Source organism: Gymnoscopelus microlampas (genome assembly GCF_963454915.1).
Source record: "Gymnoscopelus microlampas genome assembly, chromosome: 3".
In the NCBI taxonomy this organism is placed as follows: Eukaryota; Metazoa; Chordata; class Actinopteri; order Myctophiformes; family Myctophidae; genus Gymnoscopelus; species Gymnoscopelus microlampas.
The window spans coordinates 38,325,658-38,347,870 of NC_139940.1; the positions used below are offsets into that span (position 1 = coordinate 38,325,658).

General features: G+C 39.2%; 2 protein-coding genes across 4 annotated transcripts; one reads left to right on the plus strand and one right to left on the minus strand.

Annotated features, from left to right (window-relative positions):
- Nucleotides 1-118: 118 nt before the first annotated feature.
- Nucleotides 119-2,380, minus strand: calhm6 (calcium homeostasis modulator family member 6). The gene is made up of 2 exons (XM_084052549.1): nucleotides 1,736-2,380; nucleotides 119-1,548 (listed from the first exon to the last, which is right to left on the minus strand). The coding sequence occupies exons 1-2, from the start codon at nucleotides 2,291-2,293 to the stop codon at nucleotides 1,090-1,092; spliced, it is 1,017 nt and encodes a 338-aa protein (XP_083908675.1). The 5' UTR covers nucleotides 2,294-2,380; the 3' UTR covers nucleotides 119-1,089.
- cnot10 (CCR4-NOT transcription complex, subunit 10) lies at nucleotides 2,120-20,416 on the plus strand. 3 transcript variants are annotated; one of them, XM_084052548.1, is made up of 19 exons: nucleotides 2,120-2,245; nucleotides 8,140-8,231; nucleotides 8,412-8,573; nucleotides 8,932-9,085; nucleotides 9,284-9,423; nucleotides 10,082-10,165; nucleotides 10,244-10,327; nucleotides 10,560-10,677; nucleotides 11,430-11,579; nucleotides 11,988-12,190; nucleotides 12,575-12,696; nucleotides 13,702-13,881; nucleotides 14,667-14,747; nucleotides 15,502-15,615; nucleotides 16,422-16,549; nucleotides 16,889-16,921; nucleotides 19,024-19,151; nucleotides 19,542-19,617; nucleotides 19,803-20,415. In XM_084052548.1, exons 2-19 carry the CDS (start codon nucleotides 8,181-8,183, stop codon nucleotides 19,973-19,975), a joined length of 2,181 nt encoding a protein of 726 aa, XP_083908674.1. In that variant the 5' UTR covers nucleotides 2,120-2,245; nucleotides 8,140-8,180; the 3' UTR covers nucleotides 19,976-20,415. The 3 variants fall into 3 exon arrangements, with proteins under 3 accessions (XP_083908674.1, XP_083908673.1, XP_083908672.1); XM_084052547.1 differs by lacking the exon at nucleotides 2,120-2,245 and adding an exon at nucleotides 6,420-6,521; XM_084052546.1 differs by lacking the exon at nucleotides 2,120-2,245 and adding an exon at nucleotides 6,423-6,607 and having other exon boundaries at nucleotides 19,803-20,416.
- The last annotated feature ends 1,797 nt before the right edge of the window (nucleotides 20,417-22,213 follow it).

The following is a 22,213-nucleotide window of genomic DNA, read 5'->3' on the forward strand; positions in this document are numbered from 1 at the left end:
GACTATGCTGTCTATTATGCAGATGAATACAGTACTGAGAGTCAGATAGAGAAGTGTTCTCCATCACTTCCTCTGTTTTTTATGCTCCATTCTCAAAGGACATCCGGACTGATTGTAAAAAGCTTTTGAGTGAGTGTATTGATTTTACAGCACTTACACAGCAAAATCTGGAGCATTAATTTAACTCTGAGAGTTACTCTCAGATTTACTATATACATCTTCTTTTTTTTCTTTTCTTTTGTTTACAGTTATACACATACAATGCTGCATACAATCTTCTCATGTTCACAATGTACTAAATTCAACAATATTCACAAGTTCACATTCATTTTGTGCTTTGGTTCAGGTTACATTCAGAGTCAACAGTGCATTAAAAACGTTGATAAAATAAATCAGTAAATCACGTCTTGGCCATAAAAATATGAGCTTAATTTGAACAATGATTTGGACCACACATACAGTACACAGGGAAATGTTTAAGTTGGCATGTGCAGAGAAAATAGGTCAGGTCTTCAGTTTTGTGCCTACATGTTTTCCTGTTCAATACCACAAGTTACTGACGAAGTTGTTTGATGTATTCAAAGACATGTGCATATTTTCTATGTATGATGTGTCTGGTATCCTGTCAGGAAACACACATTGTCAGCACACTACTTGGTTGCCAAGCTACAATTTATAATACTTCCTGTTGTGACACCAGTCTAAACTATTTTGAAGTGTTCAAAATGAATAAAACAGAGCAAGTCTACACACCAAAATGATGATCACTTATATACCAACCTGGCAAAGACTAGCCACATAGTAGAACCATTTCAGTGTGCATGCATCTTTTTCTTTTCTTTTTTCCTTTTATTCACTTTCATTTGTTGTTTTTTCCTATAGGGTAAATCATAGAGTGTAACACAAAAATGTCTTGCTGAGGATAGTGCTTTCCAAAGGAACCTGATTTGACTTATTTGCACGTTGTGTCTTGCACCAAAAATAGCCAATCTACAAGCTCAAAACACTTCTCAGTGTGATCTTTGCAAGCTTGTATAACAGATATTTTCGGTGCAAGACACTGGCACACTCCTAAGTATAAATCAGGCATCACAATGGCATTTTAGCCTCATCCAAAAAAGAAAGTACAGCAGGATTGTCAGGACTAGGGCCATCTGACTGGATGGAGTGCAATATTATTGACCCCATGCCATGTTCAGGACTACGGAAATCTGTTTCCATCTTATCAGACTCCACATACTGGTGCAATGTGCTATAGTAGTGGTCTTTGGGGTTAAACCTGTAGAATCTGGAGATCTTCTGCCAGTCTTGGTTGGAAGGGGAGGTGATAGGCACAGGTGGTTTCTGCTGAAAGAAGCTGTTCAGGTTCCTTTCGGCGAGTTCCTTGGCATGTTTTGCAGAGAGACACTCCAGCAGGGCGTTCTCCTCCTGGGCGTAGGCCCTCCAGAACTTCAGCTGCAGGTAGCTGATGGGGGATTTGCACCTTGCCACACAGGTCAGGATCAGGTTGCACACTATGAGGGATGCAATCACCAGCCAACCCGCGATCTGTAATCACCACCGTCCACCAATAGCCATAGCATCAATTATTTTAGGAAGTTTGAGGTATTTCAGATGCATAACTCATGCATAATATTGCACTTTATTAATAAAAAACATCATGGGCAAAAGCCACTGACAGACTATAAACAAAACCACCTTTCTGTTTACAGTTCAAACAGTGCCACTTGCTCACCTGGGATTCTGCACGAAGAGTTGCGAGAACATCATCTTTGTCTGCCGGTAGCACAGTGATTTTTTTTTCCTTGCATGGGAACTTGTACAGCTCCTCCTGGCACTGAGATTGTGACACCGTCCTGCCACAAAGATGATCTTTATAGACGGTTACATTAACGCCAGTGAAAGCACACTCAAAGTAATCACCTTTGAGCAGGGCCACAGCAATCCAAGTGAAAGGTGCCACCACTGCCATTGTGGTTATCTGAAAGAACATGATCATAACTGCAATAATAGTGTGCAGGCGGCATATTTTAGAGAATTTAGATTTGCGAACACACAGTCCCGTGAACAGTTTCCATGTCTTTTTGCTTAAGATGTAGCCTAACACCAGCAGTGCCAGTGCAGGCACCAGAAGAAACACCATGCCATATAATAAGTTCCAGTCATTGCAGGGACACTTGAACACTGCCGTTGAGAATATCTGCTCTCCTCCTGCAGTCAGAAGCGCAACAAATCCAAATCCAAGGTTGGTCTGTTTACTAGCAATGTTGAGAACGGTTTTGAATTTGTCCATGTTTCTAATCTAGACAACGGACGGTGCCTCTATGAGCGCTCAAAGGGAAATGTTTTCCTTATAGCCGTTACACTTTTAGTTCCCCTATCCGTTTGCGTCAGTGCCCCCCCCCCCCCCCCCCCACCCCCCCCAACAACACGGTGTCAAGTAGCGTAAATACTCACCCGCTATCATGGTTTATTTATGGGTAAGGGTGACAATATAATATGGCATTCGGCGCGAGGTGTCACTGTCACTGCTGCCAAATGGTAATTTAGCAAAAGAGTTTCATTTAGTTTACCCAAAACTCCGAGTCCGAGTCCTCATGGATGGGAATGGGATCCATGTGCTGTGCGCACTATCCAAAGTTTAACTTTGGATTAATGTATTTAAAAAGAGTCTGACTTTTACTTTCGATATGCAAATGTAAAAATCGATAAAATGCTAGCCTTGATCCAAGGCTAACTTTGCCTGTATGTCATCATGGTCAAAGGGACAAAGACTACTAAGAAATAGTAAATGAATGGTGACGGGATTATAATAATATCATTAATTAGCGAGACACTTGCAGCTTGAAAGTTCTCATAAAGATGATACAAGACTGTCTGCAGACCGCATGATCCGCCAGGTGTAAAGGCGATTACTAGATAGATGGTAGCCTGCATGCCTAAAAGCCCAAAGCAAGTTACAACATTATTTTTTACGACATGGTGGCACCAAGTCGTGGCCAGGTTATTTTCCACCATGGGCACCAAGTTAGTGCCCATGGTGGAAAATAACCTGGCCATTTATACCTTTAATGTGAAACGATTTGTAATGTAACCTTTGAAAGAGCTATAAATGAATGTTCATAACTAAGGCCTTACATTCATTATTTTCTTTTACTTTATAATCTGTTTTTTATATATTTTTATTTTAGTTTTTGTTTTGTTTTAATATTGATAGCCTATACACATTCAAATTGTATGTAGTGTAATGTAAACGGTGAGGTTCTCTTATAAACCCCCCTAGGGTTTACCTCACTGGCACAACAACTATCTGTCATCTTTCCCAGAAAAAAAAAAGTGTATTATGCATATGTAGGCCTGATATAGATTCTGTTGTGCAAATCAAATCAATCAAAACTATATTTATTAAACGTTGACCTGTTTTTGGCTTGTGGATAGAGGGCATAGGACAAAATACATTAATCTTCTGGGTCATTTTATGTCTACTTGGGCTTTTGTGTGCACCCCAGACAGTTTTTAATTGCTTGATTCAACATTTGATATTTTGAAGCAATTGAACTTCAAACTCCATTTTAACCACCATGTTTAGGCTATTGAAAACACATGTCCCTGGTTCTGGTGACTGATTTGTTCTTCTAATGCGTGAGGGTGCGTTTTTCCCCCAATCATTTTATTTTAATGTATTTGATTAAAATGACATTATATAAATTACATATTTTCCAAAAAATATTCAAAAAGAAAAGGAAAAAAATATTATTGAAAAAATACTCCCCTCACTCTTTAGAATGACAATATCAGTCACCAGAACCAATGTTCAATGGGCTTATATAGGAAGGGGGCATGTTTGATAAAATGAATATGAAATGTATAAATATTGAATGAAGCAACTTGAAGAAAATTGTCTGGGTTGCACACAAAAGGCAGAGTAAATATTAAAATTACCCCCAGATACTTGAGGGGGTTCCAGGGGGTCCCCTAGCAAAATGAGTTCAGTTCTAACCTATACATGCTACTTGATAAAAGCCGATCTACAAGCTCACAACGCATCAACGCATTGTGAGCTTGTAGATCAGCTATTTTCAAAACATAATGGAAAAAAAGTTAAAACTTTAAATATTTTTTGAAACATTTTAACATGTTCTTGCATGGGGGTCCTTGGCACAGTCTATTTTCAGATGGGGGTCTGTGGCCATACAAATACATTTATTTGGGGGTCCTTGACCTTGACATGAAAACGTTTGAGAACCACTGCTTCTAGAGCGGATACGGAAACGGTGAAAGTGACCGGATACAGGAGGCAGGCTCTAGACCGGATCTGGCCACTGAACAAGTAAATGGAAACCTGGCTTTCTACAGGTACTGCGGATTGGCAGGGTTGCCAAGTCCGCTTATTATAAGCGACTTTGGGCTTGTTTTTCTGTAAAGTTGCTTAAAATATTGGTAGTTGCGGGTTGCAGGTTTTTCTGGGTCGCGTTTGTCGTTTCTAAAGTGTACTTGCTTATTTGGGCTTGTTTCCTAATGTTGTTTAAACCAGTTGTTCTGAAAACATTTTCATGTCAAGGACCCCCAAATTAATATGTATTTGTCTGCGGAATGAAAATATTTTGTGCCAGGGACCAGATTTGTGTTGTTAAAATCCACATTTGTTAATTCTTTCCCCAGATTATTTTGAAAATTGTAGATCTACAAGCTCACAACACGTCACACTGCAAGGCGCTGTGAGCTTGTAGATCAGCTATTTTCAAATAGCCGACGTAAAGTACGCATGTCGCATGTGGCTTCTTTTAGGCTTGTTTTCCTAGACCTGGTGCTTATTTCTCACACAATCTGGCAACACTGCGGATGGTGCGGAAAGCCTGGTGACGCGAGGTTGATTGCCGGGCGGAGTTCTATTTTTGCCATAACTGTTTCTACAAGGCAGCACTTCCTTCCAGGCTGCAGCTGTGACTGTAAATCAAAATTATAAAGATTTTTATACATTTGAAAATTTGTGAAATGGGACATGAGTACGTTCTACTTTTAGTACTTTAAGTACATTTTGATACAAATTCTTTGTACTTGTACTCAAGTACATTTTACATTCCGGACTTTTGCTTGTAAATAAGTATTTCTACATTGCAGTATTGATACGTTTACTACTAAGTAAAAAAAAATGAGTGACTTTTCAACCACTGTACTTGAGCTTCCTATTATTATTCACAAATCCTAAGCCATGTGTGTCATAAATTTACCATCCCCACAATAAAGTAGAATTATACAAGTGGTAAAAAAATAAGCTTCCCCTTTTGCTAGAATATAATTTATCTTGCCAATATGCTTTACTAAGGTGCTGACTGCTGACTAACTAAAACAAATACTCCCAATTATAATAATTGTATCTTTGCTATCAGAGCAATGTTCCTTCGATTTGAAAAGGGGAACTAGGTCTGGGGATCTCTTGGGAATTTGGGGGAAAAAATGTTCTGTGATGAAAAAAATATAAACATTTTTTAAGACCTTTTATACCTTTATCAGTCCCAAATAAAATCACAAAAACACAAAAAAAATATTTTGGACAAGAACATTTGATAAATGAGTCATTTTCTTCAAAAAATCACAAAAAAGTTTTTTTTTATAAAAAGTCAATTCCAATTGAAAATCGAATTATACTAAAGATCCCCTGACCGAACTAGGATATCATTTTTAAATGTAGTCTGGGCATCATACAGCACTTAAGGTGGGCAGGAAGATCACTGTTAAAGAATGGAAGTCTGAGGATTTGCCTCCAGCACATGTATGGTTCTCTCAGCTTGGAACTGTGGCTGCTTTAGAGAAGGATGAATAACCAGTTGAACAAATATGATTTGAGGTGGAATGTGTATCCAAGTCATATTGTAGGCCCTTGATGTTATCTATAGTCAGGCAATGCCCTTTTGATTGTTCGCTGTTATTTCTTATATACATATGTAGCCCTAGAATGTCTGTGATCTTACATACATACATGATGTATGATTACATAAATAGAATACATGAAAATAATGTATGTAATAAAGGAATAATAATACTACGTAAGATCACAGACATTCAAGGGCTAATGCATATGATATGGCAGATGATGCTGCATTATTGGTCGTGAAAACTGTATGTTTTTTTTCCATCCTTGTCAATCCTTCTTTTCTTTTTAATCTTTTATATTTTTGTGCTCTCTCATATATAATGTGCATGTATATTTGTATATTGTTGTTGTTATCTGTGGGGTTTTTATGTACATTTTCTTACTTTGATTTTCTTCTAATCTTATTTTTATTACATATTTATTTGTATATTTGTTTTATTATTTTGTTCTGCTAAAAGTAAAACTCAAAGAAAGTGATCATACAAAAGAGACGTAGTCTGGGCGGAAGTGCTGCCTCGCAGCCGAACTTGAGGCAAAAGAAAGTACCTTCATTGGGACAGAGTTCGGCTAATATGCATCTCTTATGTCAAACAGTAGAATTTAACCGTTAAAGATCCATTTTATCCCCTTGACCTCGTCAGTCTATGTAAGTTACGGACCTATTACCCTTATTACGGACTCACAAAAATCAAATTATCTTAATGAAGGACCCAGAAATGGCAGAAAACACAGGTCAGTGTGAGTGTCCCCCCCCCCACGGCTAACGGTAGCCACCTAGCTATAACCTTATACTGTCTTTAAAAAGAAACTACTGTTCTCAGCATGAGTAACAGAACTAAAGTTACACTCATTTAGTCAAATATTGTACAATAAACTTGTAGTTAATGTGCTCGCTGTCCTTGTAAACAACACAATGACTGTTAAACGGTTAAACGTAAGCTAAAAGATAGCTAGCATCATCATGGACCGCCAACGGTTGTTCTTTATAGCTTGCCAAAAAAAAGAACAGATTTACAAGCTATCCAGGCGTCGCTCGCGACGCCTGGATAGCTTGTAGATCTATTCTTTTCTTTTTTTTGGCCATGCGACACCGTCGTACGGACAGAGGTTAAATGAGGTTGTAATGTCAACAACATGCAGCCAGATATCCAAGCACAGGGTAACAGGATAGGTGGGCACTAGGGACATCTGGGCACCTCGATGTAAAATGGGCTATTTTTGTTCAAAATGTTAATAAAATAAAATATTTGGAAAATGTTTTTAAGTAATGTAAAAGTATACATGATTAGAACATGCTCAAACATTCGACATGTAAGGTCTAATATTTCTACAATTGCTGCTAATGGCTACACAACCTCTATATCCATTACATTTTGGGGCATAAACAAGAAGTTGAAGGATAAAAAATAAGTGTGATAATGATGTACCGTGCATGTTCACATCATGTGTACTTTACATTATTTAATTATTTAGATTTTTTAACATTTTGGACAAAATAGCCAATTTTACATCGAGGTGCCCAGATGTCCCCAGTGCCCACCTATCCTGTATCCCAAGCACAGATGGTAGAAAATAAGCCCACACAAACAAACTAGGTGCTGCTGGGTGCAATGTTTTGTTTTAGGGACTCGCTGTCATGGGAAGGTATTATTTGATTGAAGCTGCCATAAGTGATATTTCAGATTGTTTTTATTCTGATTGGATCTGTTAGTAGTAATCATTGCACACAAAAGGCAAAATACACTTTCAGATCTCAGTGGGTACCAATTTCGTCCAATCACGAGAGAGAACACATACAGGAGATAGAGGAACTGGAACACAAAGCTGATAAATAAATTATGTTTTTTTGTAGGCTTCTCGGTCCAGTTTGGGTGACATTTGTAACCCACCTGAAAATGTATTTTGTGTTTACTAAAGTGGTTCTCAAACCTTTTCATGTTGATGATCCTCAAAATGATATGTATTTGGTTGCGGACCCCCATCTGAAAAATATTTTGTGCCAGGGACCCCCAGAAGCAAAGATTTGAGCTAATTTCTTTTTTAAATCTGTATTTATTCAAAGATTTACGAAAATGTTCACGATTTAGAAAAAAATAACAGATCCACAAGTATACGCCTATCTGCTAGTTTTGAATAGGCAAAGTATGAAATACGGTTTAAAGTGGTTAAAATGATTGTGACGCTACAAGGACTAATGTACTACGAGCAGGAGAGACCCCTGTTGCTAAACGAACACTCTTTCATTTTTATTTTTGTATTACTAGAACAAAACGAGTCAAAGCACGACAACTCCTCTTCCCCTGGAATGACAGACCATGAGAAAGAAATGGCTACAAGTGCATTTGAAGCATTCACGGTAAATCAGACATTCAACCATTCATCTGTGCATGATTGATCATTGACACAGTGATCATTTGACTGCAGTTGTTGTAACATATTCAGGGGTCATATGGGCTAACTGCTTATCTATATGGCTTATTATTTATATATATATATAAGCCATATATTGGTAGTAACTGACTCCTGTTTCTGACAGGTTGGGAAATATGACGAGTCCCTGAAAACCCTTGAAACCCTGCAAGAGCTCAACAAAGAAGACTACAAGATTGTGATGAATAAAGCTATTGCAGAGTTTTACAAAAGTGGTCAAAGTACCACAGGGACATTGAAGCAGACGCTTATGGTGATTAAAAACCAGGTAACTTGATATTTGGATTATAGTATACCCCCCGCCACACACACACACACACACACACACACACACACACACACACACACACACACAGTGTTGAAATGATATACTGTCAGTGGTGTGCCTGTTTTCAGTTTCCATATTACGTTTTATTGAGAAGCGTTCTCCATAAAACGAGAATTTGTATCTGAGCCAATATTGCATTGTTGATTTTGGAGGGCCGCTTTTTCCACTTCGGTTGTATTTGATTTAAGTTATATGTATAGCTGAGCACCCACTGCCTAAACAAAATAAGGCAATGGTTCAGAGGAAGCGCACCTGTTTTTCTTTCTTAATAATAATGTTTAATGTATCTTCTTTAAAGGTTCACACCATGTCAGTGGAAGACATAGATGGTTTGGATGACATGGAAAACAGTTTGCTATACTACAATCAAGCCATTATTCACTATCACATGCGACAGTACTTTGAGGCCATTGCCATTGGAGAGAAACTCTACCAGTTTCTGGAACCTTTTGGTAAGTTGTAGTTCCTTATGTACTTTAGGCTTTGCTAAAGCCCCTGTTATAGGTTTAAACGTTTTAATGTGATAGGTTATATGGCTTTATGATGTTAAAGGCCATATAACTAAATATAAATGAAGAAATACGCAGGAGTTCTGTTTATATGTCACACAACAGTTTTCCGTGGCTTGATAACGTCATTTGTCATAGCAGAAAAGTTTGCTCAGGCGGTTTGTTTCCTGCTGGTGGATCTGTACCTGCTAACGTTCCAGCCAGAGAAGGCTCTCCATCTCCTGGCTGTGCTGGAGAAACTCGCTGTACAAGGAGGAAACAACAAAAACGGCAAAGGAGAGGTACCTACCTACAGAAAGTCCTTATTAAAATAAAAATGTATTTAAATCTAAAATGAACCCGTGGAAATCTAATCATGTCCTCATCTGTCCCCAGATAGCTGCGGTTATGTATTGCCTTGCCACTGTTATTCTACAAATATTGTATTTGAATTTTCTTTTCTTTCCTTTTTTTTATTGAACTGAAAGTGATCTTGAATAGGTTATAGGTACATTTACTCTTGGTGTTTTAAGTGGAAAACTCAATTTCTGTAGTCTATGTGTATAACTTAGATTGAGCTTTTCTATGCATAAGAGACACTATATTCACAGGGACCCTGTAGTGGAGGCTGCAGGTCTTATTCAGAAGCATAATCTCAGACAGCTTGAAGTACACCTACCCACACAATCACTATCAGACCAACTCAGGGCAGAGAGGAGTGATACCAAGCTTCTGTTGTGTTCAGATATTGTCTGTTGCAGTTTAATTTACAAAATAAATTAAACAATGTTTTCCTGGTTTTAAGGCAAATAAATAAATAAAGATATTTCTAGTTGGGTGTGTCTCCCATTTCAGGCTACCAACTAAAGATGGTAAACAGTTAAGAAATGTGCTTTTTAAAAGTGTATATATACACTGTGTATTGTCTCTGTTTTAATTTGTCTTATTGATTAATTCCAGAACAATATGTCGAACAAAGACGTAACAAACCAGAAGGTGGAGTTCATGGCTATGATTGAGGCAGCCAAATCAAAGATGCACCAGGTAATTATATATTCATGCACTGCTGCTTGGTGCATTCTTTCACTTTACATGCAAATAACTTTCTTTTTATCTGTACAGTATAAAGTGCGAGCCTACATTCAGATGAAATCATCGAAGGCGTGTAAAAGGGAGATCAAATCTGTGATGAATACAGCAGGGAATGTGAGTTCAAATGTTTGATACAATTCATATCTTGAAAACCAAATTCAACCTTCTCTGGAATTGTAGAATTGTTCAAGGAATGCAAAGGAGAGGAAAGTGTGTGTTTTAACCACATTAACCCTGGCGTCCGTACTTTGGGCCATTTGACACTGAAGTGGTTAAGGGCACTAAAACAGAGATTCCTGTGTCTTGTTATGCTTCTGACTTGCCTTTTTACTATGTCCTCCACTAGTCTGCACCCTCTCTCTTCCTGAAGAGTAACTTCGAGTATCTGAGAGGAAACTACAGAAAAGCAGTGAAGCTGCTCAACAGCTCCAACATTGCAGAGCATCCTGGGGCTATGAAGACAGGTAATTAATGCTCTACTTAATAGATGTCTTCCTCTATTAAAGGGTGAGTTATACTTAGTTTAGTGCCGGGGTCACGCACCAAAAATATCTGATCTGTAATAATATCTGCTTTTTCCGGTGCATGACACGCCACCCAGCCAAGTATAAATAACAGTTGAGTTGGACATTAACCCATTCAATACGGGAACGCATCTCTGTCATTTTAAGATTTCTTTGGCTTTTCAAAAATAGCAGATCTACAAGCTCATAGTGTGGCACCATGAAATCTTGAAAATTTGTGCAAATCTTTTATTATTTGTATTTGTTTTTTACAGCGAACATTTTTACTCAGATCTTTGCTTCATGGGGGTCCCATGCTCGAACAACATATTTGAGATGGGGGTCCGTGGCCAGATACATATAATTTTGGGGGTCCTTGACATGAAAGAAGTTTGAGAACCACTGATTATAGCAGCGTTTTTTCAAACAACTGTTAGGATTTAGAAGACATTTGTAGAATCCCCAGAACCAAAGATTTGAGTTAAAAATGTTTGCTTTAAAAAATGTATATTCAAAGATATGCAAAAACAATCCAGGATTTTTTCTTTTGCTATGAGCTTGTATGTCTGCTATTTTTGAATAGCCAAAGAAATCTTAAAATGACACGGATGCGTTCCCGGTCTTAATGGGTTAACATTGTGCATTTTCAGAATTGAATTGTCTTATAGATGCATGCAAGACGATGAGATTGTTTCTTCACTCATCTCCCCCAGGTGAATCTGTACGATGTATGTTCTGGAACAATCTGGGCTGCATACACTTTGCAATGGGGAAACACAACCTGGGAATTTTCTACTTCAAGAAGGCCCTGCAGGAGAACGACCACACGTGTGCGCAGCTAGGGGACGGCGGCAACGGGCAGTGTAAGTTGATAGTCAGGAACACAGCTTCTTGGTGGACGAGTGCGTTTGCTTTTCTTGAGACGTTAAAAAGTCTGGAGCAGGGTGATTGGCCAAGACTTGTGACTGACTACAAGTTGTTTGAACTTTGTTTGAACGTATGTTTATTGTCACATTGCAAGTTTGCACAGCCTGGTGTAAAAGAGTATAGGCGACATCATTTCTGTAGCAGCCTGCAACGAATTGCCGTTTCATAGTCATACGAATAGAGAAAGTAACAAAGTCAGATGACAAAACACAATGTACATAAGGACAAGTAGAGAACACTTAGCAGCAGGTACTATCTATATATAGCAGCAGCAACATTTAGCAGTTTGTCCTCTCTAATGTTAGTCTTTCAACCAATTTGACTGTTGTTCTGTGTCTTTTCAGCCAAGAAGTTTGCAGGTATCCCAATGTGTGCTCTACTTGCCAACAAGCGCTATGAGCTGCTCTATAATTGTGGGATTCAGCTGCTACACATCGGAAGGCCCCTGGCAGCCTTTGAGTGTCTGATGGAGGCAGTACAGGTTTACCACTCCAACCCTCGACTGTGGTTACGGCTGGCAGAGTGCTGCATTGCCGCCAACAAGGGGGTAAGGATGACATGAAATGTATATCGTTTTAAATGATGCCATAGTGGATTTTCATTATCCAATTATAGAAATTTGCTATTGTGTCATGACAATCAGCCTGCCCGTTGCAACAGAATGAGTTTTAAACATATGTTTTTGTTCATATTTACGATTTTACTATTGAGACAGAGATGCATAATTCACATACAGTAAATGAAATACTGCTGTGATGTTGAACACATATTGATCAACATCAGTGACTCTGGAAGCTAGCAGTTTAGTTTTGGAGTTTTTGTGATAATGACAAGAGTGAATTCTGAGAACTTTGTTGTTTTTAACTATTACACTCAAATTAGGTTCATTTTACTCCTAATATTTCTCACCATCGTATTTTTATGTTTCCAGGGTTCGGAGCAAGAGAGCAAGGGTCTGCCCAGTAAAAAAGGCATAGTTCAATCTATTGTTGGCCAGGGCTACCATCGCAAGATCATCCTGGCATCACAGTCTACTCAGAACACTACTTACAGGTCAGTTGTCATCACTATCCTTCAAACAACCCCGCCTCCCCAAAACTTAAAAAGGATTTTTGCCCTTTATATAATGTGTCACTTACTGTACATAGACACATGTCTACAGCATCAGAGTGCTGCCTGCAGTTGATTAATCTTTGATTTCTGATTCATAGTTTTTGTTAGTAGTTTGTTGTTGTTGTCTTTTTTTATCACTTTAACCCTAGTCTCATGTAGCCAGACGATCAGAGATTTTCCCGCCTTCTACTTCTGGTGACATCTAAATGCATTGAATGGGCTAAAACTGTGAAAAAAATAAAATAATAATAGTAACGGCATCGCATAACCAATGCAAATACTTTAGGGCGGTCCTTCCTTCCTTCATGGTATGAGGAATCAGGATTGGTTTTCAAAGAAGTGGGCGTAGATCTGTTAGTACTGGGTTTCTCTAGCCTGGGACCAGACGAATCTGCGAGTGCAAAAACAAATTGCACTCTGCGATTTGGGTCTGGCACCGCTCCATAGAGAATCCATTTCCTGTTCCAGAAGACGTGGGGCACCAATCAGGGCCCAGTATTCGAATATGGGCGACTGTAATTGGTAGTTGGTTGTAGGTCTAACCAATTGCGTCGAGGGACATTGTTTTGATCCCGCCCCTTGGGAAACAAAACGTCCTCATGGAAGCACCAGACTCATATCCACGCAGTGATATAGTCTAGCTACGCCAGGCTAGGGTTTCTCCACTGTCCAAGCCCATTCAGTGAATGTATTGATTTCCCCAGACGTATCAATGGGCGGAGATCTCTGATTGTCTGGCTACGCGAGACTACTTTAACCTTGTCGTGGCGTTCCTATTTTGTCAATGTCATAATAGCCAAACATTTCCCAAAATTGTGAAAAAGTAGATCTACGAGCTGCTTTTTCTGCGCCACGCGTTGTGAGCATGTAGATCTGCTATTTGAACAATTCAGCATACAGAAAGTATACAGGGCTTAATAAGTGCTTAATGTTGTACCTACACAGCGAAGGCCAGTCAGCAGCCATCCCAGTGGCGAGCATGGAGTTTGCTGCCATCTGCCTGCGGAACGCCCTTCTTCTCCTCCCTGAGCACCAGCAGCAGGAAACCAAGGCTGAGAACGGCTCCAAAAACTCCAGCCAATCAGGGAGTACGGAGAGTGGCAGCGAGAACAGCGACGCCTGCAGGTGAGTGAAGAGGGCTCTGCATAAGGTCATTCTCTCATTCAGCCAGTTATTCCTAGTGTTAGGGCTCTGCATAAGGTCATTCACCCATTCAGCCAAGTTATTCCTAGCCTTAGGGCTATGCATAAGGTCATTCACCCATCCATCCATTCAGCCAGTTATTCATAGCCTTAGGGCTCGGCGTAAGGTCATTCGCTAATTGAATCCATCCATTCAGCCAGTTATTCATAGCCTTAGGGCTATGCATAAGGTCATTCACCCATCCACCCATTCAGCCAGTTATTCCTAGCCTTGGGGCTATGAATAAGGTCATTCACTCATCCATCCATCCATTCCATTCAGCCAGTTATTCATAGCCTTAGGGCTGTCACGATTACAAATTTAAGTTGACGCAAATAATTGAGCTTAACGATTTAATTGTGTGTTTGGCATTGAACAATGGAACATAATGAAGCCTTTTAGCCTTCGTAATCAAACATTGCACAGGGCAGACATGACGAATAACTGAAATATACAAAGAAATTATTGCCACATTTAATAATTCCATACAAAAAATGTGGAGACAATTATTATAATTGCAGTTATCTCAAATAATTGCGATTAGATGAGTATGTAATAATTGTGACAGGCCTACCTTAGGGCTCGGCATAAGGTCATTCGCCCATCCATCCATTCAGTCTTCCATTCACAGCCTTGAATGATGCATGTGTTCCCATAGACACCTTAAGAAATTGTGTATGAAAATACAAATGTTCATGTTTTTTTCCATGTTTGCTGTGTTTTTCCAGTGGGAAAGGCCAGGATGCAGATAAGTTCCTGTCTGCAGCCCCATCATCACCTCTTAGAAAACAAGAAGTAGAGAACCTCAGGTAAGGAAGCGTTGGTCCTCCCCTTTTCCCTCTTCCTCTGCTGTTGTCTGTCTCCTCATATTACACTACGCTGACTTACACTTGTTTTCCTACATCTCTTAGATCCCATATCTCCTTCTAGTCTTAGTTGGTTGCAACAAGATAACATTGTTTGCAAAAAGCCTTTAAAGAATGAGATCATATGCAGTGTACAGTGGCTGACCTTGTACTTTAGTACTTGGTTACTTCTCTAATATACACCTGGTTTGCACTCAGTCAGGTCACTAGCTATTTAATTTCTCCTGAAGCATTACAATGTAACAGTTTGGCCTCACATTGAGGTTTGAGGGATGACAATTGGCACTGAAGTAGGCCAACGTTTGAATCAGAAATAAATTCGACAGGAATTGAGATGTGTGGCTGAGACATGTAATTACATTGTCCTGCATCAAGTCCGGCACATAGCCAGTGTCTCTGTTTTTCCTCTGTACTTTCTACATATAGTAAAGCAGAAATTCCTCTAAAAAAGACTCTTAACACATTGAGTGCCAGGTACTATCATCCAAATCATCCTCAGAGTGCCAGCGTTTTTACTGTGTCTTGGCGATGTTTAGATGGCTGATGTAGTATAGGGGTCCGTCTATCGCCTGGAACAATAACATTTCTACCTAATAATGACAATATAAGAATGAAGAGTGGATGCCTCTGGAAGGAGGTTCATGTAGTTTTCTTGGTGTTTTCTTACTGTTTATGTAAATGTTTGTGTCTCCTGCAGGTGTTCCATACTGGCCTGTAGTGCTTATGTGGCTTTAGCATTGGGAGACAACCTCATGGCCCTAAACCATGCAGAAAAGCTCCTTCATCAAACTAAGGTTTCCGGTTCCCTCAAGTAAGCTTGTAGTCATGCTGATTGATTGATTGATTGATTGATTGATTGATGGATGTACTTTATTTAGTAAGACATGAGAACAACAGTACATGGAAGTACAGATTCACAATACAAGGTCTACTAAACTGGATAACTCATAAAGCACTAAGCTTGTTTAAAATTAGATCCCCACGCTCACAAATCATGATGACATATATAAGAGACAGACAGATATACACACTGCTATACAGAACGTCATACAATCAGCTTACAGGTTACTGGTATGAAAAATAAAAAACATGTACAAGAGAAAAAAGAGGAAGAGTTCGGGGAGGGGGGGTGATTAGGTTAAGACTTTGACAGGGCCCATTTTCAAATTGCAGCCTCCTGAAGGTGTTTCTTTAGGGCAGTTTTGAAAGTGAGTAGGGTTTTACACTCCTTTACTCCTTTAGGTAGGGCATTCCACATGTTTGTTGAATAGCATGAGAACGAATTCATTCCCTTTGTTGAGACAAATCTGGGTTGAACATGATCCGTGGAGCTGCCCACGGTATTATGATCGTGGATTTAATTTACTCACAACACAAATCAAATCATAACACAAATCAAAAGCAGCTATTTGGTACGTGCACAGAAATTCCTTGTAGTGGTGCTTGGGTGTTGCAGAGGTCAAATTCCTGCGAGTGTGGGGAAAATTGGAAATTGGCATAGCTAAATTGGTTGAAAAGGGGAAAAAATAATTACTAGTACCTTCCTCTATCAGTAATTATGTAATACTTGGTGTAAATTTTACCACCTTACCTCTTGTGTTTGTTTTTTCCCCTCAGGTTTCTGGGTCACCTATATGCCTCAGAAGCACTAATCTCTCTGGACAGGATTTCAGACGCCATCTCCCACCTCAACCCTGAGAACGTCACCGACGTGTCACTGGGGGTGTTGACTAGCGACCATGAGGGTGAGTCATCACTGTCTACGTTAACAATCTTAAAGGGATAGTTCACCCATCTTTTTTTTAATCGATTAGTCACCCCATGGAGACTTGAATTCATGGATATTGTTTTGCTTTTGTCTCATTCCTAAGCCAATAATTTGATGACCAGCGAACCGGTAGGCTGTCGGTCATCAAATTATTGGCTTAGGAATGTGATAAAAACAAAAACATATCCATGCATTCAAGTCTCCATGGGGTGACTAATCGATTGGAAAAAAAAGGCATTTTGGGGGTGAACTATCCCTTTTTAACTCTTTATCCATGATTACATGAAACTTAATGGTGATGTCTTTACATCCACAGGATCGGACAAAGGGGATGAACCTGTTGAGCCATGTGAGTGTACCGTCATACAAATCATATGCACAAAACGCACAAAACATTAATACTTGTATTGTTTTTATTGTGTGTGAACACAATTAGAGGCTGTATAGCCCACAGACAGATTTCGCTGTAATCATTCCATTTGATTTGTTGGGTGTCTTGTAGGGCTGGACAGTATATGGATATTATATCAATATCATGATATGAGAGTAGATATCATCTGGGAATGTGGGTATTGTTCAGGGTTCCCATGGTCATGAAATTCCTGGAAATATTTTGAAATTAGAAAAACTGTTTCTAGGGTATTGCTGTCGCGATTACAAATTTAAGTTGACGATTCATTATCACTCAAATAATTGCGATTAACGATTTAATTGTGTTTCTGTCGTTGAAAATGAATGGAACATTATGAATAAAAATTACATTTCTGTTTGGCTTTTAGCTTTTGGAAACAAAAGTTGCACAGGGCAGATATGACAAATAACACATATTTAATTACTTTATACTTAAAAAATCACACCCTGTGTGAAGGTAGCGGCGCCTTTGAATACATTATGTCATCGATATGTGTTTATAATGTGTTTATAGCCATGTGTCATGTGAAGCTTGACCAATCACTTTGTTGACGGGTCTGACCAATCAGAGCGTCGACGACAGATAAAGTTAAATTGAGGATCTAACTTTAAATAACTTACCTAGAAGGAGACTTTAGCCAAATAAAAATATATACAAAAAAAAACATGAGGAAATAAAAAATAAACCTTGACATCATAGTGATGTCATGAATAGTCCCCTTGCCTGACAAATCACAACCTTGACGGGCCTGACCAATCAGAACCTTGACGGGCCTGACCAATCAGAACCTTGACGGGCCTGACCAATCAGAACCTTAACGGACTCTTGGATTCTCGATCGTCTCTATCAAACCATTCTGTCATAACGGATGACTGGGTCCCGAACTCAGACTTTCTATACATTCACCCTTCATCTGTTCTTGTATCTTTCTCTTTCTATTCGTCATATTAACTTTAAATAACTTACCTAGACGGAGACTTTAGCCAAATGAATAATAAGATGAAGTCATTGTCATCGTTTATATAGACATCGAATTCTATATTCATGACATCATAGTGATGTCATGAATAGTGACCAATCACAACTTTGGCGCACCTGACCAATCAGAACGTTGACGCACCTGACCAATCAGAACGTTGGCGCACCTGACCAATCAGAACGTTGACGCAAAAGCCAGGCATAGAGGGCTAATATCCGCTCTATACCTAAAGGTATAGAGCGGCTAGCGCCGCTAAAATAGCCGATCTATAAGCTCAAAACGTGTCGCATCGCGACACGTTTTTGAGCTTATAGATCTGCTATTTCCACTATTTTTGAAATATTTTTAAGATGTATGACATTTTTTAACATGGAATTGATTGTGACGATTATGCAAAAATAATTGCGATATATAAAATAATTACAATTAGACGATTATGTAATAATTGTGACAGGCCTATTCTAGGGCTGGAAAAGGTTTGGAATTAATCAAATGTTTGGATATACATTGTTTTTGTCTAACATTGCATGAAATGTGTAACTTGGTAAAATGCAGTGCTGCGCTGCATGAGCTGCATGAATGCCGACTAATGTATACAGGACGTCACGTGGCGAAAATAATAGATCTATAATAAGCTATCGACACGTTGCACCTGGATACGTTGTTAGCTTCTAGATCTGTTATTTTTGCCACGTGACACCTTCACTCGAGTCTGTCTTGGTGCATTGATAGCACATTGATGAGAAGTATGATTGCTATAGGCCTGGAAATGGGGTGAAATACTTGGGAAAAGTTATGGAAAAGTAAAAGAAAATCCCTGTTAAAAATGTGTGGGAACCCTGATTGTTGCATATAATATTCCTGGTTTTAAAGGCTGCATTACAGTGAAGTGATGACATTTTCCAAACCAAACCTGATTATTCTAGCTTGTTCTATTGCCTTTACCCATTCAGTTATAATATACAGTAGGTATACATATTTTGACAAGCACCGATAGTCATCCCCGCAACATGGTCACAGTATTTGATTTAGCGTCATGGTTTTGTGTGTGTGTTTGCAGCAGGGAAGCAGACACCCCTGTGTTACCCCAGCAGTGTGAGCGCCGCCCGGGCCATGATGCTCTTCAACCTGGGCAGCGCGTACTGTTTGAGAAGCGAGTATGAGAAGGCCCGCAAATGCCTGCATCAGGTACCCCCACACACACACTCACACACACGCACCCATACATACACACACACACTTGAACACCTTATTGTATTATCTGTATGGTAGAATATGTTATTACAATACAAATTCACACAACTGTACGTGTGTTAATTTAAGTCATGTAGATACTGTGGTCAGGTTGGGGTACCTACCTTACTGGTGGACAAGAGGTATTGCATGAAACTCAATGGAAAAAAGTCGCCTTCCCAACCATGCTCTCCGTTATAGCTCAACAGTAAACATATAAGAGGGTATCGGGTTCATATCCCGGGTAGTACATGAGAGATACGGATTGCATCTTTCACGACTCAACCTGCATCCCAAGTAATCCACGTTATCTACCATACGTGATTTGAGTCGTTCCTTCCCCAGGCTGCCTCAATGGTGAACCCAAAGGAGATTCCTCCCGAAGCTATCCTACTGGGAGTCTATTTAGAGCTGCAGAATGGTAAGACCTCTCTTATACAGCCTCTCCCCGCTACACCAAATCTTTTGCTGAAAATAGCCGATCTACACCTTGAAAGTCTTCGCATAATGTTCGCCTATTATGACCTGCCCAGAATAGGGATCCTGGGGTTTAATGAGGTTTGTTATGACTTGGAAAACAAATGAGCTGTTTCCCCATCCATCCAGGGAACACACAACTGGCCCTGCAGATCATAAAACGGAACCAGCTCCTCCCCACGGCACTCCAGACACCATCCCCGGACACACGAAAGAAACCTGTGCAATCGTTCCAGTCAGTCCAGCAACCCATTCAGCCAATCCAGATGCCTTCCTCCTTCACACAAGTCCAGCGCAAATGAGACCTCCAGCCCTTTCCCCCAGCCCCTTCATCATGTATGACACAACACATTCTCACTTACACCTTATGGACCCATGAAATGACAAAACCTATTAAAATTATTATTTATAATGCTGCTTCCCCAGCAGCATCAACAGCCATACAGCTTTGGTCGTAGATCGTATGAAAAGCAGAGATCTGGCATGGATTGTGGTGTTCATATCACAGCCCTCCACATGATACGGACTGGGAGAAAGGGCTTTCATCACCAGCAATGTCCATCGACCGACTGAGCAGAACTGGTATATTTCTCTGTTCGCAGAAGAGTTTTTCCATTTCCATTTTGTGACTGAGGCATCTGTTAATATGATGTGTGCAGTCCAACTCTGCTTTGTAGCAAATAAAATGTGGAAAATAAATTTTATTTGCGGTATATATGAACAGTGTGACTTACTTGAATTCTTACTGAATTTGTGTGGGGACTATTGGGCAATGTTGTGATACTGGGACGGAGTATGTTAATACAATATAACTTATACAATTGGGGTGGTTGCATTTTGTCTCCCTCATCTTCTATTGAGACATTTAGATTGTGTCAAAGGTCATGTCTCCGACACAGGATCTGACATGAATTTTGACCCGATGGTACAGATTAAATTTATCCCCTGAGCAAGCAGGCAGGCTCTATAAAAATTCAGCACGTGCGCAGGAAAACAGGTTAAAATCCAGGGTAGAAGAGGAAAGTTACGTAGTGCTGCTTTAAATACTTTCTATTTAACTTGGATAGAATAAATACTGGTGGACTAATGGAAACCTTTTCACATGTGTGACTATTAGCTGGAAAAACAATTCAGCTAGACAAAAGAAACCAACAGAAAATGATTCATTATTCCGTTGAATAAAAATAAAGCCATAATGAGGACTGTTGCATGTTTGCAAGATGCATCTTAATGGGAAATACAGTTAAGTATTATGAGTCATCTAAATTATTTTAGATCTAATTCCATTCTTGACTTCTCCTAAAGTCTACAAAGCTGAATAACCAGGTTCAGCAGGTAGGAGTGTTGACTGCTCAGAGTTTAGTTAATCGGCTGTTGATAATTGTATGGAGTTTTCTATATGCCTAATAAAAAGCTCCTTGTGATGGCACAAAAGACTGTGCCATCCTATGTGCCGATCCATCTTGGTAAAGGAGGCTTAAAGGAAAATGGGTATTTTGAGAAGTGAACTGATTAGTTAAGAATAATGAATTAGTGGACAGGCATTATTTAAATATTCTTCCCAGATCCCTCCCCGTTTTATGATTTATTATTCACCAGACAGTTAAATGACAAGAATTGAGTTGAATGTGTTTCACCATTTAAATAAATAAGCCACACCCATGAACTCAGCTAAAATTGTTAGGCAAAGGACATACCTTGAAGATGTGCACCATCGTCTGAACAGAGAAGATCACAGATAGACAATATGAAATAAATGGCAAAAAGAATATACCAGCACTAATGGAAGTGTCCTTCAGGTACTTTTATTTAGATAGGCACAGGAACTCTTCTGAGCGGTGCATCCGGTTAAATAGTTTATTTGTGATTGAGTTGTTTTTGCATTCTTTCTTATAAGAATATAAAAATCCCTCAATATTAAATTAAAATAACTACCTACATAGTTAATGTTGAATCAGTCCAATAACGCCTATGAAATTACACTAATATACTGTAGTTGTCACTGTCAGTGAGGTAGAGTCTTCCAAAAACTGATGTTTAGTTGATTGTAGAATGAAGACAACAAAAAATAATACCTTCTCATACCGAAGCCTCATTTGGCCACCACGTGACCAAATGACAGTTCACTATAATATAAACATAATTTTAGAGATCCATGATGAATGAGGAACGGCCACCTCTACATCTTTAGCAAGGCCCCCACATATAGACTAAATAATGGTGAACCAAAAAAAGTAACTGATACAATGAGGTATAGCTGTTGATATATAACATGTTATTGTGCATAAAGGTGTGTTTCTTACCCAACAAAGTGAAGGTTTCAAAGTCTTACAATAAATAACAAGATTACAGTTTAACTTGTATTTGAACCATCTGTGTCAATGGACACTATTTGAGCAGCTGCAGTTCTTATACAATAATGACCATGAGGTAGTGTAGTGAAGTTGCTCAGAGCTATTAAGGCAGAACATCTCAAAGTGTTGCTGCATGGTGAAAATAGCCAAACTAACAGATCGGCTATCTTCGCCATTTGTCAAAAG

Coding starts and splice junctions, on each gene's coding strand:
- calhm6 (XM_084052549.1), bottom strand. CDS start 2,293: ATGGACAAATTCAAAACCGTTCTCAACATTGCTAGTAAACAGACCAAC. Junction 1,549..1,735: donor CTCTTCGTGCAGAATCCCAG/GTGAGCAAGTGG, acceptor TGGTGATTACAG/ATCGCGGGTTGGCTGGTGAT.
- cnot10 (XM_084052546.1), top strand. CDS start 6,577: ATGAAGGACCCAGAAATGGCAGAAAACACAG. Junction 8,574..8,931: donor TTATGGTGATTAAAAACCAG/GTAACTTGATAT, acceptor TCTTCTTTAAAG/GTTCACACCATGTCAGTGGA. Junction 9,086..9,283: donor CCAGTTTCTGGAACCTTTTG/GTAAGTTGTAGT, acceptor TTGTCATAGCAG/AAAAGTTTGCTCAGGCGGTT.